The following is an 18,089-nucleotide window of genomic DNA, read 5'->3' as shown; positions in this document are numbered from 1 at the left end:
TTAACTGAAGATCTTTCATCTCTGTGAAAAAATTGTACTCTTCTCTTTCCTATTCATCTTAAAGGTTTTGCCTTTTATTTTGTTTTTCAGAATCAGCAGCATATAGAAGAGAGTCAGACTGGATGGGCTGGTGGAGTAGGATTTTTGTTGTTTTTTTCTATGATTTAATGAAAAGTTACAGTCATTTACTTATCTTCACCATAATGTTGGGAGTATGAATCTAAGTGAGATGTGTGCTCACCTCTCATTGACTACAAATCTCAGTCTTAATGATTATTGTCTATACTAAAGTTACAGGAATCACATTCACATAAGTGAGAAGTATCTAAGTGCACAGTGCCAGGAGTTGTTAAAAGCATTATCCTGGCAGAGGACAGTGATAAAGAAAGTTCCTTTGGCACCACTGAAAGCATGTCCTATTCCTCCAGACATGTCTATAATAAATACATGTCTGAAATGTATTTTCGGAGCATAATTTTAATGCAAAGTGCTGCTCTTCTTTACTGGGGGAGAAGCCTTTGTGGCGAGAGACCAGTAAGCTGTGGGTAACATTTACTTTCAACTACCAATACATCAAGATAAATATCTACGTCCAATAGCTCTCACAGCATTCAGATATCAGAGGAGACATGTTTCTTGCCTTGAGGAACTTGCATTCTGAAGACTGAAAAAACAGACAATGCCCACTGTCTACTTTTTCAGTCATCAGAATGCAAGAGATTGAACTATCTTTATTCCCAAAGAGGACTGAAACATATTGGTGCAGCAGAATGGGGAAGCTTGGACAGCTTCTGCCCCATGCTGTACTTACCTTGCACATAAACATTGACACGTCATTGTATATGTTACACACACATGCCCCATATATAGGATACACAAACTATGTCTATTATTCTTTAGTCATGACAAGGTCAGTTACTAAGATTAAGTCGAGCAGTGTCTGGGTCTTTTTACACAAGGATTAATTGAAAACTTCATATTTTAGTACACACAGTCCTATTATTTTGAGATTCATACTATGCATCCACTGGGATAAGACACTTTATTTGAACTCCTTTTCTTTACCTTCATTTCTGGATTAATGATGACAAGTTGCTATAAAAACTAATCGAAACTACACAAAAATTTTTTGCTTTATTCTTGGAGGGGGATTTAATGGTTTGAGGAGATTAATAATGGAATGCAGAACAATTTAGCTGCTCAGATTCAAATATAGCACAAGTCAGCAGTGTTGGAAAGTCATGGGACCTAAAGAGTGTCTGATGGCATAATCGTCCAAGGGCTTCAGATCATTTTCTGTGGGATAACTTTCTATAATTTAAAAAAATTAAAAATCACGATTGTCACCAATTGTTTCCCTTGTTGACCGTCTCAGAGGAGACCAAGGTTTGAGCAGGAATAGAGATTGAATCCTCTTTATTCCCAAACAGCACTGAAGCGTATTGGTAAAGCAGAGTGATAAATCTCAGACAGCCTCTGATCCATGCTGTACCTACCTTATGCTTACACAAAAGACTTTAGTCACCAGGACTTTTAACTCCGGCAGCTTTCACAAATACAAATTTTTTATTAAAAAACGTTCATTTTTACGACTCTCTAACTCTGATTATAACTAAAAAATGAATACATTAAAAATCTGATCAAACCAAGCGCACGCGCACACACATGCAATCCCATGTGCATAAGTCACAAAGTGTATGTACAAAGCATGTGTACATGTTACCAGCATTGTGGCATGCTCATATTACCCGTTAAGAGGTTTGATAGAATATACTTACAAAAGGGAAGGCAACTCTCTAGTCACTCTAATGTGTATGTATTATAAAGTATATATGATATACATTGCTCAAAAGCCTGGTCATTTTTTCCTATCCCTTTGTTTCAGTTCTTCGTTTCAACACCATATTTTACTTCAGATAACTCTTCATACTACAAAATTTTTAGTGACAAGGCTGGTTATAAGCATATTCACTACATCAATGGCTCAGTGGTACGTCAAACGAAGAATTATCCTCAGTAAATTCCTATACTGTAGGTTCCTGAAATAATCTTGCTGTGCATCTACTTTTATAGGAAAATGCAATACCAATTACGAGTGGACAATGGGAGGCAATATACATTTTCAGAGTAACAGATGATGCAATGTAAGTATTTTATAAAGCAGAGCATGTTGTTTATGCGGTATTTGCGGTCACTAGGCATGTAATACAATTGCATTGATCTTTGTAGGGTTCCATTAATCTCATTAGACCCTGATAATCAAAGGGACAGATGCCTGGGAACTGTGAGCAATTTGTCTAGAATTACCACAGCTGTATACACAAATCAGGTGTCTGGGCACGCACACGGCCATAGTTAGCATGGTGGAAAAACCTAGTCTGTGGACACAGCTAGAGTAGATTTTGTGTATAAATATGGGGCACATGTGAGCTTCTGAAAGGCATTTTGAAAATCAAGGCCACTATCTTTTTCTAATAATTTTTAGGCCTCTATTCAGCAAAGAACTCCAACATCTTCCTATCTTTAAGCAGATGAGTAATCCTATTACCATTCAGCAGGATTTGAGTGATTATGGCTAAGCAAATGTGTAGCTGACTCTGAGTCATACTCAATAGTTCTGCTTAGTTCCCTGTTACATAGATGAATCTACACATTCTAATTGATCAGCTAACAGAGGGGAAGTAGGAGGATGTGATTAAGGGCATGTCTACACTAGGAAATTATTTAAAAATCACTAAATTTGAAATAACTCCCCAAATAACTATTTTGAAATAAGCTTATTCCCAAGGGAAAGCAGGAGTTATTATTTCAAAATAACCAGCCTCTTATTTCAAATAGTGAGCTTGTTATTTCAAAATAAGGGGAGTTATTTTGAAATAACTTCCTAGTGTAGATCAGGGCCCAATGTCATGGTTCACTTGCCATTTTCTCAGGATTTGAACAAAAGTTTGTAGGGATGAGAAGTTAGGGTGCTTAACCCACTGTTCAGTCTTATGCCCTCCACCCACAAAAAGTCAGAATCCAGATTCTAGTTTAGTTAAACATAACTGTTCAAGGTGGCTTCTCACTTAGTATGCCCGATACTAATTCACAGTTTATGATTTCCTGGAGTACTTAATAATAACAAGCATATTAATTTATAGATTCTATTCAAGCAATGAATTTGAAGGCTATCCAGGGAGAAGGAATATATATAAGTAAGTTAATATCAAATTTTGTTATTAATTTTGATTAAACTAATATCAGATGAATCTGGATTTATAGAATCTGAATCAGTTTCAAAATGTTAAGAATAAATATCAAGATTTTTTACCTAAAATTTGAATTGGGCAGTTACTTTGTGTGTACAAGTCCCTTTCAGTGAATAGATAATATATATTTTGTTTAAACTGAGCATGCCTTTTGGAGGGGCACACAACACTGGTATCAATTTTCAAAATGTGGCCCTCATATGTATGCATCACTTCGAGGTACATTTTGATACTGCCTTGTATAGGGGATAGTCTTGTATGTGTAAATCACCTGAACAGATACATGATAGTGCTAAAAATACATATGCAAGTGTTTTTAAATGAAATGTGTACACAAAAATAAATGGAGAAGGAAACAAGATCTAGTGTTTAAGGGAACTGGACTTGGACTCAAGAGACCTCTCCTCAATTTCCAACGTAGCCACTGATTTCCTGTGTGACCTTGGAAAAGTCAGTTATCCTATCTTGTGGATTTTCTGACTTATAGAACTGTTTAAAAATATAGAAAAACTGTAAACCATTGATTAGAAAGTGACATTTAAATTGACTAACTTTACAATATAGATGATTTGGTAGCATTATTTGGAAAATGTTCTTCAAAGCAATATTATATTGTTTCATTTTCATTTTTTCCTAGAATTAGCATTGGAAGCAATCCTCTAAGGAAACAATGCATTACTTGTAATATAAGGAAAGAAAGGTGTCAGTATTACACAGCGAGATTTAGTGAAAATGCAAAGTATTATGCCCTAGTCTGCTATGGTAAGTATAGCATGTGATCAAGCAAATTATAAGTTGTATTTTCAAGGGAATATGAGATAGATGATGATATTTGTTCCAAGCAGTATTTATTCAGTCTTAATAGTTTTCAGACGCGATTTTAAACTGTAAAATGTTGGTTACCAATGACTGGAGAAAATATTTTCAGTTGCTTATTATTTTTTCCTGTGAAATATTTTAACATATTTGTTTTAGTCAATTTTTATATAGGTTTTTGTAAAAAAACAAAAAACAAAAACAGAAATCCCCAAAATTAATTTCCTGACAAACATCAGCCAAAATCACATACTACCATGGGCTACTAAAACTGGTTCTAGAAACCCATTACTGTTTCTTTCTTTGGGTTTCCTTTCCACTAATCTGTACTTTGATTCTTACATAAAAGGCCAAATTCAGCAGTGATATAAGCAAATGGCACTCCCACTGAAATTAGTAAAACCTGAGCCTGCCTAAATCTGGCCTGATTTTGACCCAGAAACTGTTGACAGTTTTCTAAGTGATGTTGTTTTTCACAATAATTATAATTTTTCTGAAAATAAATAGAGAGAGATATGTATATGAGTTAAGTATGAAACCTTTGAAATTGCTCTCCAGCCAGAAATTGATAAAATCTTGATCCTATTCAGATCAATAGGGATTTTGCCATGGACCTCAGTGGACCATTATCAGGGCACTGTAAATAATGGTCACTAAATCTATTTACTATAAAAATTCAAAGACAAAAAAAATCTACATTTCATCCTTCACTATCCAATATGTAGCATAGAACTTTTGCTATCATTTTTCAGAATTTGAATGGAATGTTCAGCTGTACAAATAATAAAACCCCCAGCCACTGGAGCAAGCGTAAAAGAATGATAACACCTCTCAATCATCCTTGTCCAGAATATTTGATGTTGTCATCACCACATGAAATCTACTCACCTTAGCAAATGTGATGTGGCATGTTCTCAGAAGCCCATTTCACATTGTTAATTTTGAGTTCACTTTATGTAACGGCACCTTAGTTATTAGCTAGATGTCACCTTATCTACAGAAAAGAAAAGCTCTTCAGGGTTTTAAAGGTTATCTTCCTCCTTACAGCTTTGTTGCTTGGTAATGGCCAAGACCCCATTTCCTTACCAGTGCTTTTGACAATGTGTGTGGCAGTGACTCCTGTGTTCTTCTGTAGGAATTCCAGAATTATGAAATGTGGCCTTCCTCCTCAGGCCCTGTATCCCTTCCAGCTCAGTACAGTACAGTTAATACAGAAACCTTTGTAGTTTTATATTTTGTTACTAAATTGAATTTAAATTTTCCACAAATTTTCATTGTGACAGATATTTCTGTTAAAAATACCTCACAGCATTATAGGTGATATCAAGATATGCTGGAGGTTTAGACAGATTGGTTGGAGAGATTTGGGGCTTTTGGGTATTATAACTAGGAGGGAAGCTAGTTTGGTTAACCATTCATTCTGTCAGTCAGTCAGTCAGTCAGTCAGTCATTCTGTTGCTCATAGAGCAAAGAATACACACTTTAGATCACCCATTTCCAGAGAATCCAGTCTCCCACTAGTATTTTGGGCTACCTTTATTAAGATTGAAGCAGTTGCATTTGAAAATCACAATATCTTCCAGCACGTATAAGGCTGCTCATGGGGTCTTCTCTATCCAGCTTCTGTTGGGTCAAATGCATGAAGCTTTGTCATAGCTTGAGTAGACCAAGAATCCATTAGTGGGACTATGATACAGGCATCTGCTCTGTATACAGCAGTCCAGGACTTGCTGTGGACTGTTGTATACAGAACAGATAACTAAGGCACCTGGACATTGAGTCACTTGGGAAGACACTGGAGGCTGGTTAGTATGATTCTTGACATTCTTGTTTGTATCATGAGTATCTTGGCTCCACTGTTATGGAAGGAAGCTGCCATGGTGACATGAAACCTTGACTCCACAAGGCTACATGGTTTTTAAAACCTTCTGTTGTGTCAATACCACATATCAACTTAAACTACAAAGCATATCCATCAAGCAGTACTGGCTTCTGTCTTTCTTTATGGATCTGATACCTGGGTCACTGCTGAGATGCAAATGTGCCAACTGAATGCTTTTGACATGAAACAGCAATGACCTATTGGGTGTACAGTGATTTCATCACAGATAGTTAGCAATAATGATATTTAAATAGACATCCTTAGGCTTCTGAGTTTACATATTATTGAGATGGCTTGGGATAGTTCACACCTTTTCCTAGAGCATTGTCTACTACATGGAAGTTCAGTTATTATTCTGTGGAACCATAAGATTTATTTTAAAATGAAAGCCTGGATTCTGAAGCATAATTATGCAGTCATTTCCTAAAGAAGAGCAAATATACGATTATTTGATGTGGCTGGCAAATACATTATGCCTGGGTCTTGTTAATAGGTATCGTTACACTTGTTAGTATAATACATTTTCAGAGTGTTTACTGCTTTATGATGTAGGTACAGGGGGATAGTCTAGAAGACCTCTTGGAGTCCCTGCCAGCCCTCCATTTCTATGATTCTATATAAAGGAAATGATATGCAAACATTCAATCGGGAAAATTCAAGTAATCTGATATATCTTACCACTGATGTTTTAATAGTATCTCTGCTTTTCAAATCAAGTTGTTTCAATTATATACAACTTTTTTTCTTTTTTAATTCTCATTACAGGTCCAGGCATTCCTATTTCCACTCTTTTTGACAGCAGCAATGACAGAGGTACTGCAAATATTCTGCATATTTCTGTGCACTGTTTTTATCCTGAATATTTGCAAACTAAATGTCATAAATCACTGCTTAGACTTATATTAAAAATTGTGTAACCCTTTTTGAGGGTAGATTCAATATCCAGATTCTTTCTTATTAAATTGTAAAATGTGGATGTACTGTATTTTTATTGTTGAATCCAGACCTGAATTTTACATTGCTAGAAAGAGTGGACATACTGAGCATTGGTAACTCCCAGTGAGCCACATCCTGAGATAGAATCATAGAATCATAGAATAATAGGACTGGAAGGGACCTCGAGAGGTCATCGAGTCCAGCCCCCCGCCCTCAAGGCAGGATCAAGCTCCGTCTACACCATCCCTGACAGATGTCTATCTAACAATACAAAGTTTCTATTAGACCTTTGCTCGTGCACACTGCCATTGACCTGCATTTTACTTGAACAAGGGTTGACTAGAAATTTTGTGAGGAATCAAAAAGAAATGTCTGGAGCAGGGAAAGGTTGCTCCATCCCACAATGTGAGCTTTTGTTCTCTAGCTATGTTCTTCCAACTTCTCGTTCTGCAATATCTGTGCATGAATTGCTCCACATTAAGGATCTCTTCTAATTGCTCCAGCAGAAGAACACAATCTGTATGAAATGGTGCACAAAGTATTGAATGATCAGTCTGGCACTCTAATATCTCCTTGTGCCTCGGAAACAAATGTTTAATTTAATGGATTTTCACCTGTGACTTGCTCAGCTAGACTGCTTCACTGCAAAAACAACATGCTTAAGCTGCCTTCTTTTGTTTTTGTAAGAGCGATTGTGTATCCTCTTGTTTTAATCATGTTTGTGCCACTTGTGCTAATTGTTTTCTTGTTAAGTTATTATGACAGTTTTGTCTTGGACTAGGCTGCAATTGCATAAGAGGAATAGGGAGTCTGTTTTTATTGTGGTTAGCAGAGATTTGACCACATACCACCCATTCACTCAAATTGCAGTTAAATTCACATACACCAGTCTGGAAGCTGTCTACAGAATGAGCAAACTCCAAAAGATTTGGTGCTCCAGTTTGGTTTGGATCTGACATCGAGATTTTTATCCAAGCTATCCAAAATTACTGGATCTGCAAAAGTAGCCTGGACATTTCACAGTCACTGACTTTCTTGAAAAAAGTCTGAAATTTCCTGAGCATGGTCAGGCTGTATTCTTCTGGTATTATTGCAGTCACAGAAGCAGAAAGTGTTTTCCAAATATGTAAAATACTGACAAAGTTTAACTAAAGTTGTTTAAAAAATCATGTACGGTTCTGTTTCAGTTTGAGGGTCAAGATTCAGGTCACAGATTTCCACTAGGTCCAATATACTATGTCCATCTTAGTGATAGGAAAGCTTGTTGATATACAAAGTATCTTTCCTAATATGCCAGTACTACAATTTGTGCTGGGTATTAATTATATGGAAAATATAACTTTAAATCTGCATGTCAGTATCTTTGATGGTTAATCATCTAGTAAAGCTTTCCAATAAATAAACATGGTTATGTTGAGGTTTGATTAGAAATTAGTCTGCAAGTTACAATTCAATGAAGGTACAGCAGAGGACAAAATTAAATAATTAATTCGGATGCCAAGAATCACACTGTATTTTGTTAATATGTGGTAGGATAGAGAGAGTGAGCAGTAATCCATTCTTCAGGACAAGGAATGTGACTAGGGACAATATTTAGCAAAGTGTGTTGCAGACAGGAGTGTATTCTGCACTATTAACTAACTAAAAGGTAGGAAGAGTGAGGTGTGAGTGGATGAAGAGAGAAAAAAGATCAATTAATTTCTATACTATACAGAGTATGTGAGTGTTCCAGTTTATACGTGAAAAGAAGTGCATGAATTTCTAATCAATTAAGGGATATTGACCCGTCATAAAGGAACATGATGTTAGAGCCCAAAGATAGATTTTTTTAGATTAATAGGAGAGATTTCCACAAAAAGAATTGGAAGATAGTCAAAGGCAGAGTAATCAATATTAAAATAGCAATGGAAAAAAGGGAGACCAATTTGATAGTTTAGTTCAGAGGATAAGGGTTTCTTGTATTCCGGTGTCCTGCCATAAGGAAAGATGAATTCTTTCCTGCTCTACTATGGAGTCTGCAAAGTCACAACAGGTAGAACTGGTCCAGATTCTAATCCTATTTATCAATGCAGACTACCTTCACTCATGCTGCTGGTGGCTCCTTGCCTACTTCAGAAATAAATCCACTCCGATACAGGCTGGGGTATTTAGATACTAGGGACTGGAGGTTGTTTACTGGATTGCAGACAGAACTAAGACCACTCCTGACACCAGCAGTTAGGAAATCACTGTGGGAAGGTAGGACCACCATATTCAACTGACCTTTTCTCCTTGTTGCTAGTAAAAACCAGTAAGATGACCATTCATTTTTTGGCAACAAACTGCTCCTTTAATGAGAGCAGACCTGTGAGTTACCTTGAAACACAGTGTCCAGACAGTGCTCAAAGTATTATGAGTCAGCATAGAGGAACTTGTCAATTACTGTCTATATTAAATTTTGCAGATAACCACCCACCCTAGCTCTCTATCTTCCACATGAAATGCAGATAGCACCATGTTCTAGCTTTTCCAGTGCCTGAGTGAGAAAAGCACCATGTAAGGGTATGCTGCAGAGCACCCAAAGGAGGGGTTGCAACTCCCTCTCTAAAGGGATTGGGGCCCTCCATGCTAGCTTGGCTTAGAAGGTGTCAAAATATACGGTGACCATACCAAACTGCACAAATGGCACAGATGGACTGCAGCCATTATGGTAGGCCAAAGACTTCCATGGCAGCTGTCAGGATTCTGTTCTGCAGCCCTGCATTCTGACCGAAGGGTGTTTTCTCTCCCTTCTTCCCATCATAACACCTGCTAGAAGCCTGGCCATTCAAGCTTTCCCCACTAGAATGGCATCTCCAACTTCCATCCAAACCTTGAGATCCTTAAACAAAACTTCCATCCAGATTGACAGAAATTTAACCTGAACTAGAGTTGCAGAATGTTCAGTTCAGGGGATCTGGGGAATAGATGGGCCATTAATTTTGTTAGTTGAATAATTAAAACCAAATTAAGTTTACAGCGCTGGCCTCCTTATTGTTTTGTAAACATTCTATTCCATTCTAGCCATAAATAAAACAAAGGAGTCTCAATTAACTGAGATGAGTTGAAAAACAAATTGATTGTTAATGTGGAAATTTCTTTTACCTAGAGATTAAAGTCCTGGAAGACAACTGGGAATTAGAATCTGCGTTGAAAAACATCAAAATGCCTAAAATGGAAATTAAGAAACTTGCAGTGAATGGAATTAGTAAGACTTATACAACTTCTATTACTCTATTTATTCTTCTATCAGTTTTACACTTATTCTATCATAGGCAGCATGCTCCAGCAGTTTTTCTAAAAAGGAATTTTGAGTGACACTTTGAGGATTTTGTTTCTGGTTTTGCCATGGATTCTATATTTAACTTTGACCATCTCAATGTTGCTATGGCTCAGTTTGCCCATCGGTGAAACAGATACAGTAGATCCGTACCACACAGAGGTGACTATTAAGAGACTTCATTCATTAATATTTGTAAATTAATTAATTTTTCTCTCACAAGAGGGAGAAATATAAAAATCATTGTGGCAGTCAGAAAAAGGTAATATATAAACTGGTATGCATGCATTATAATGACTTGAGGGCATAGTCTGAAATTTGAAGGTATTATCATTAGTGATTTTACAACATAGTTTTATAATATAGTAATGAATTGATGTATAGAATGTATCCTGTACTCATATAGCTCACCACTGAGGGTACAGCAGCATTATTTTGGAATAACTAATGTTATTCTGAAATAACACAGTCCGCGTCTACACTACAAGCAGTTATTTCAACATAATGTCTCAATAATGTCGAGCTGGAAACTTCTTACTCCGACTCCTGTAACCCTCATTTTACGAGGAGTAAGGGAAGGAAGAGTGCTCTTCCTAGGAATTCCTGCTGTGTAGACAGTGCCAAAAGCCAAATTAAGCTATTTCGACTTAAGCTACGCTATTGATCTAGCTGAAGTTGCATAGCTTATTTCGGCTATTTCGGCTTTAGCCCTGCTGTGTAGACATGCCCCGAGATAGTATTTGTCATTCCAATTTCATTTTTTCTAAATGCCTGCAGAAATTAAATCATAATATTATTTTATGCAGCTTAATTAAAAACAAAACCCCAAACACTCCAACACTTTATTTCTTCAAAGTTGTTTTAAAACAGTCAAATAAGAAATTTCAAGACTTAAATCAAATCATGAGTCACAATTCATGAATCCAGTGTTTCATCGCTTATTCATTTTCCTATGCTATTCCAACAAATAATGGCTCATACATAGAAGAATAATCTTAAACATTGTAATTTTGTAATATATCTTTTTTTAGCCTTGTGGTACAAGATGCTTCTACCTCCACAGTTTGATAGATCCAAGAAGTATCCTCTGCTTATTCAAGTGTATGTAAGATTTTCTTTAATTTTTTTACAGAGTCTGCTTTATCAGAAAGGGAATTAGTTCTGATATGTCACATGTAGTGCAGGATAAGTGCATAGGTATATATAAAATGCAAAGATACCAGTTCTTTGGTTTTAGGCTATATTTTTTATATAAAATCCTGAAAGCTTTATTGTTGATTTCAATGAGACTAAGATTAGTCCTTCATAAGGAGAGTAGGAATTTGTAGAATATCACTTGGAATAATTAGTTCCATTACTACTTCCTTATACCATGAGACTGCCTGAGACAGCACATTATGGGTTTCACTGTGGTTAACTTTGGAAAGTATGACATGAGTCTATTGGAAGTGGCTAAGAAAAAAATGTTAACATTGTGGACTAGATTATCCCCAGTTTTCAATTAAGTGTATAAGAAGTTAAGCCCTTCCTATTGCTGAGGGAGGGAGATAGGGTGCAGAAGCGGGGCTGAAGGTGGGGGGTCTGGGAAGAAGGGAGGGCACAGTTGTGGGCTGCCTACTGAATATCATGAGCCTGTTTTGCCTTATATGAGAATATTTGAGAGGAAAATATGAGACGGCTGCAGTGCTTTCTTTTTGATGGTACTGCCCGGTACGCAGTACCAGCACCTCCAGTCAGAGCTCAACAACTTTTCCCCTGGAGTACCAGTACCTTTTTTTTTGTTTTTAAACAAAAAAAAGCACTGGACGGCTGTATCACTAAAGTCACCTCCAGAAATGTCCCCTTTCCAGAACTAAGGTTCTGATAGGCTACCCAACAGAATGCACTCAAGAAGTTTCTTTTATCATATATATAGTAGCCCAGTGTCTGAGAGTCTGTAACGCCGAAATGCTGGCTGTTCCCTCTGAGGGGCGCTGTTGCTGAAATGCTGGCTGTTTCCTCTGGGGGGTGCTGTTGCTGAAATGCTGGCTGTTCCCTCTGGGCGGCGCTGTTGCTGAAATGCTGGCTGTTCCCTCTGGGCAGCCTGTGCTGCATGGGGAGTGTGGGGCCCAAACAGCCGCTTCCGCCACTTGCTCCCCCACAGTGGCCCGGCTGAGTGGCGCAGAAGTCAGCCGAGTGGTACGGTGGGCGGTGAAAGTGGGCGGGGTGGTGACGTGCAGCGTGACAGCGGCTCTAGGCCCCGCCCCCTAGCTGTGAACATCACCACCCTGCCCCCCTTCACCTCCCGCCATGGAGCTCAGCTGACTTCTGCGCCACTCAGCCAGGCCACCACGTGGGAGCATGCGGTGCAAGTGACTGTTTGGGCTTCACGCTCCTCATGCAGCACGGGCCGTTTGGGCTCCATGGTCCCCCAAGTGAGAGGCAGGAGGGGGAGGAGAAGAGAAAGAGAGAGACAGACAGAGGCAGGAGGCGGAGGAGAGCTGAGAGAGAGAGAGGGAGGGAGGCAGGAGGAGGAGGAGGGGAGAGAGAGAGAGAGAGGGAGAGAGAGAGACGGAGCGAGAGACCGGAGGCTCAGGAGAGAAGACTGACGTGGAGGAGAAACCTGAAAATCCCGTCTTATGATGGGTTAATTGGCTAGTATTAAATAAGACCTGAAGTCTGAGCCTTAGTTATTCCATTATTCATGTCCTGTCTTCAGTATATGTTTTGTTTAAGATCATCCAAATCTAACTCTGAGGCTGTGTCTAGACTGCATCCCTTTTCCATAAAAGGGATGCAAATTAGACACATCACAATTGCAAATGAAGTGGGAATTTAAATCCCCCCTGCTTCATTTGCATAAAAATGACTGCCGCTTTTTTCTGGCTCGGAGCTTTGCCGGAAAAAAGCGCCAATCTAGACACGGAATTTTCAGAAAATAAAGCCTTTAAGAGGAATAAAATAAGGAATAAGGGATTTTTCGGAAAAGGCTTTATTTTCCGAAGAATCCGCATCTAGACTGGCGCTTTTTTCCGGCAAAGCTCCTAGCCGGAAAAAAGCAGCAGCCATTTTTATGCAAATGAAGCGGGGGATATTTAAATCCCCACTTCATTTGCAATTGCGATGTGTCTAATTTGCATCCCTTTTACGGAAAAGGGATGCAGTCTAGACACAGCCATAGATTCTGCGAATATTTCTTTCAGGTATGGAGGACCTTGCAGTCAGAATGTAAAGCACACGTTTGGGATTAGCTGGATAACCTATCTTGCAAGCAGAGAGGAAATTATTGTTGCTCTTGTGGATGGCAGAGGAACAGCTTTTCAAGGTGACAAGATGCTGCATGCAGTATATCGAAAACTCGGAGTCTATGAAGTTGAGGACCAAATCTCTGCAGCAAAGTGAGTACCAATAGAATCCCTGCCACATGTTAAGCAATATTGAAGCAGTGGTCTAGGAGACAGATTAGTAGATGCAGTTCAAGGTGTTCGGAGCACTACTTGGCTGATAACTGCTAAAAATGAAAATCCATATTGGGGACTCTTCATTTCCTTCAGTAGAGGCATTAAGAAAAGAGTGAATGGAACAATGGGAGAAGGGGAGTAAATGGAAGGTCTGAAGATATATTTACTGGCATGCAATTTATTAGTTCCTTTTAAATATAGATGTAAACTGAGGACACAGGAATGAAGGCCAAAGTTTGTATCCATGATTTCTGAGACTATCTTCTTTAGATGCTCTTCCACACTGTGATCAGTACTCCCACTGGGCGCCTATGAATTGCTTTCAATTCTGCCACGGTCTCTCTATATAGATGAAAATAAATTTGTGTTTAAATGTTAGGAGTAAAAAGTAAATGAAAAGGTGTTTCATTGTTTCAGTTGGTCAGACAGAGGACCATAATGGTCCCATTGGATCTTATAATCCATGAAGCTGTTACTTGGTCCTTCGTAGAAATCTGATATGCTTTCTGTGCTGATGGTACCCTAGTCTGTCTGGAAAGAGTGAAGGAAGCTTAAACTCTCTTTTATTAACTGAATGTAATGTAAATAATCCTATCGGATGATAAGAACAGCTGCATAATTGTGATTTTTCATTTAAACAGAAAATTTATAGACATGGGTTTTGTTGATGAAAAAAGAATAGCAATTTGGGGCTGGGTAAGTACTTCCTGTTTTGAGTATTTCTATATTTATCTTTCTTAATCTTACTGCAGTCAGTGTTTTCTAAACTTCTTCCTTGTTTGCTCTAAAGATACTTCTCTAAACTTTTTTCATAGTAAAAATTAAAATCCTTTGAGATGCCTATGCTGATTTTCAGGAAGGCATGAGCTGAATTTTGGGTAGCTTTCAGATGTACATATGGTTTTAGATTGAAACCAGGCAAAATTCAGAAGATTCTGTTGGATTCACTGTTAATAATGGGGTTTGTTTGAATATGTTACTCACATCAAAATTCAACAAGTGTGAACCATTGACTTTGGCATCATCCTGAATTCCTGTACTTCCTGATTTTTCTCTGGCCTTGCAATTGTTCATGGAGTTGTACTTCAGAGAAAATAAAGTGATCCAAACCTCTTTCCCAAACTACAATGTGTTCTTTTACCGAACTGCACATTCTGAGGCCCAGGGGGTTCCAAGCAGAGATGAGCAAACTGCTTTGGAGGAGATAAGAATCAGGCCAGACCATCAGCCTGAACTTGAATCAAACCCAAGCCTTTTGAGGTTTGGAAAAGGTTCTTTAGATTCATTTGACTTCTCCTTTGTTCTTTGCTTTTCCTGATTGGGCTTGGGACCAGTGAAATACACATGGAAAGTTATTCTCACTGTATTTCTATGGCTGTTGAAACCGGGACTCACTGGGGGTTTTACATAGCTGCTTGTTATATTATGCTTCAACATTAAAGGTTCAGACCTCCCTTTAAACCAATCTCCTATTGGTCATCCTTACTTACATTGAGTAGTGTCTTAGGTGAGAATCAGACTTCTGGAGCAGAATCTTGCTTTAACAGAAGAGAAGGAAACAGTTATAATTATTATCTTTCCTCTGCTTACCATTCAATCTTCAAGATAAGAGCCTGGTATTGAAAGTAGTGCTTAAGAGTAAAGAATAAGCAGTGGCCCAACACTAAAGAGATTGCAGTAAACTAGAACAGACTAAACTGGGATGTTAGCTACCAATTAATTGATTCTTTCCAATGTTTTGCTGTTTATAGATGCCCATTGTTCTCTTATCTTTCAAAAAGGGCTACAATTTCATGCTCTTTAAACAGATTGTCTTTCTGCCAGAATTCTTCCAGTCCGTCATTATTTAATTTCCCCCTCTTGGCCCTGCCGTCTCATCAGAAGCTTACCCAGAACCATGTTACTTACTGGAGATAACGTGCAGATTGAGTTGAACAGTAGCAAATGAAAATGGCTGATATTAGATGAAATGTGAACGAAGTTGCTAACAGCTTTGTATGAAGTTTATATTATCTAATATTTTAGCTACTGTGTTCAAGCACCAATATAAAATACCTAGATACAATTCAGCACAGTAAAAGGGTACGTCTACACTACAGCGCTAGTTCGAACTAACTTAGTTCGAATTAGTTAATTCGAACTAAGCTAGTTCGAACTAACGCATCTAGAACTAAAAACTAGTTCGAACTAGCGTTTTGCTAGTTCGAACTAGTAAGTCCACATTGAGTGGACTCTGAACAGGGCTTAATGATGGCCGGAAGCAGTGCCGGCAGGGCATAAAAGGAGGACTTAGAGCATGGAGATACTGTCTCAGGCTAGCCGAGGGCTGCGCTTAAAGGGTCCCGACCCCCACCCCGGACACACAGTTCTAAGGGGTGCCCCGCTTGCAAAGAAGTTCTGGCTTGGAGTGCCCTGAGTGCCCACACTGGGCACATCACACCACTCGGCCATCAGCCCGGCTGCACTTGCCGCAGGCTGCCATCTGGGGAGAGGGAGTAATTGGGGGGCTGCAGGAGAGCTTCCACCCCCAGAAGCCCGCAGAGCCAGCCCAGTCCTCCCCATCGGGGCTCGTACCCCATTCCTCCCTCACCTCCTTCCACTTGCCCTTCCCTAGCCCCCCTTCTTATTGATGTACAAAATAAAGATAACGTTTCTTCCAACATTGACTCTGTCTTTATTGAAAAAAACTGGGGGAGACTGGGAAAAGGAGGTGGGAGAGGGGAAGAGAAAGGCTGGGAGAGGGGAGGGCAACTAACATGATCAGGGGTTGGGAACAGGTCCCAGATGAAGAGAGGCTACAGAGACTGGGACTGTTCAGCTTAGAAAAGAGGAGACGGAGGGGGGACAGGATAGAGGTCTCTAAAAGCAGGGGTTGGGTGGAGAGGGTGCATTCAGAAAAGTTCTTCCTGAGTTCCCATAAAGAAGGACTAGAGGACACCAAAGGAAAGGAATGGGTAGCAGGCTTGAAACTAGTAAGAGAAAGTTGTTGTTCTTGACAAAGCAAATAGTTAACCTGTGGAACTCCTTGCTGCAGGAGGCTGTGAAGGCTACAACTAGAACAGAGTTGAAAGGGAAGTGAGATCAAGTCATGGAGGTTGGGTCCATGGAGTCCTATTAGCCAGAGGGTAGGAGTGGTGTCCCTGCCCAAGGTTTGTGGAAGGCTGGAGAGGGATGGCACGAGACAAATGGCTTGGTCATTGTCTTCGGTCCATCCCCTCCAGGGTCCCTAGGGTTGGCCGCTGTGGGCAGACAGGCTACTGGGCTAGATGGACCTTTGGTCTGACCCAGGACGGCCATTGTAAGCTGAGGGCTCAGTGTCGGGGGTCTCAGTGGACCCCCTTGATTTTCATGCACACCTGGTCCTGGGTGGCCAGGCTGGCAGCTCTCCTGCCCTAGACGGCCACTTTCCTGTGCCTAGTGCGGAGATCGTGGACGAGGTCCACGATGTCCGCACTAGCCCAGGAAGGTGCCCGCCTCTTGCGGTCCAGGGCAAGCTCCCGGGAGCCGCCAGCCTGGTCCCGGCAAGAGGGGGTGGGCTGGGGGGCATCGGGTGGGTGGCTCTATGCCGTGCCAGGTGCAGGGTCTGCTAGCTGGGTGCTGGCAGGCTTGCACCTGGCACGGGCACCGTAGCCAGCCCGTGCCCCTTTAAGGGGTCCGGGGCCGGGAGGGGGGCATAGAGTTTCCCTGGTGTTGGCCAGAGTGGCCACCAGGGAAACCTGGGGAGGGCTAGCCTCCCACTAGTTCGAACTAAAGGGCTACACAGCCCTTAGTTCGAACTAGCTAGTTCAAACTAGGCGTTAGTCCTCGTAAAATGAGGTTTACCTAGTTCGAACTAAGCGCTCCGCTAGTTCGATTCAAATTCGAACTAGCGGAGCGCTAGTGTAGCGCATAGGAAAGTTAGTTCGAACTAACGTCCGTTAGTTCGAACTAACTTTGTAGTGTAGACATACCCAAAGTGAGTAAATTATACCTCTTTTTATGATAGGTAATTCTGATATATACTGAATTTTGGGGAAGGGACAAATCCTTAAGTTCCTGAACTGAAAACATTTGATTTTTTAATCAAGATGCATTTTATTTAAAGAAATAAAATGACAAATTTCTCATATACTGATGGAGACAAAATGCAGGAAGTCATACCTTTTATTGGATCACTTTCTGTTGGTGAAATGAGACGAGCGTTCACATTTTCAGAGAGCTCTTCTGTAAGCTCAAAAGTTATTTCTTTCATCAACAAAAGTTAGCCCAATAAGGGTATGTCTACACTACCCTCCTATTTCGAAATAGGAGGGTAATGTAGGCATACCGCAATTACAAATGAAGCCCGGGATTTGAATTTCCCGGGCTTCATTTGCATAAGCCGGGCGCCGCCATTTTTAAATCCCGGCTGGTTCGAACCCCGTGCCGCGCGGCTACACGCGGCACGAACTAGGTAGTTCGAACTAGGCTTCCTAGTTCGAACTACC

General features: G+C 39.9%; 1 protein-coding gene across 1 annotated transcript in view; it reads left to right on the top strand.

The window, feature by feature from the left end:
* LOC102443466 (prolyl endopeptidase FAP) overlaps positions 1-18,089 on the top strand; it is a 61,532-nt gene that overhangs the window by 31,163 nt on the left and 12,280 nt on the right. Inside the window, exons 12-21 of the mRNA XM_006114846.5 lie at positions 91-135; positions 1,886-1,990; positions 2,074-2,144; positions 3,144-3,197; positions 3,889-4,013; positions 6,715-6,762; positions 10,013-10,111; positions 11,215-11,284; positions 13,366-13,560; positions 14,265-14,319. Of these exons, the coding sequence (XP_006114908.3) occupies positions 91-135; positions 1,886-1,990; positions 2,074-2,144; positions 3,144-3,197; positions 3,889-4,013; positions 6,715-6,762; positions 10,013-10,111; positions 11,215-11,284; positions 13,366-13,560; positions 14,265-14,319 (867 nt within the window). The remainder of the gene's footprint in view (positions 1-90; positions 136-1,885; positions 1,991-2,073; positions 2,145-3,143; positions 3,198-3,888; positions 4,014-6,714; positions 6,763-10,012; positions 10,112-11,214; positions 11,285-13,365; positions 13,561-14,264; positions 14,320-18,089) is intronic.

This window comes from Pelodiscus sinensis, chromosome 7, assembly GCF_052426305.1.
Source record: "Pelodiscus sinensis isolate ZL-2025 chromosome 7, ASM5242630v1, whole genome shotgun sequence".
Taxonomy (NCBI): domain Eukaryota; kingdom Metazoa; phylum Chordata; order Testudines; family Trionychidae; genus Pelodiscus; species Pelodiscus sinensis.
Note: the sequence above shows the minus strand (reverse complement) of the source record. Positions and strands in the feature narration are given on the sequence as shown.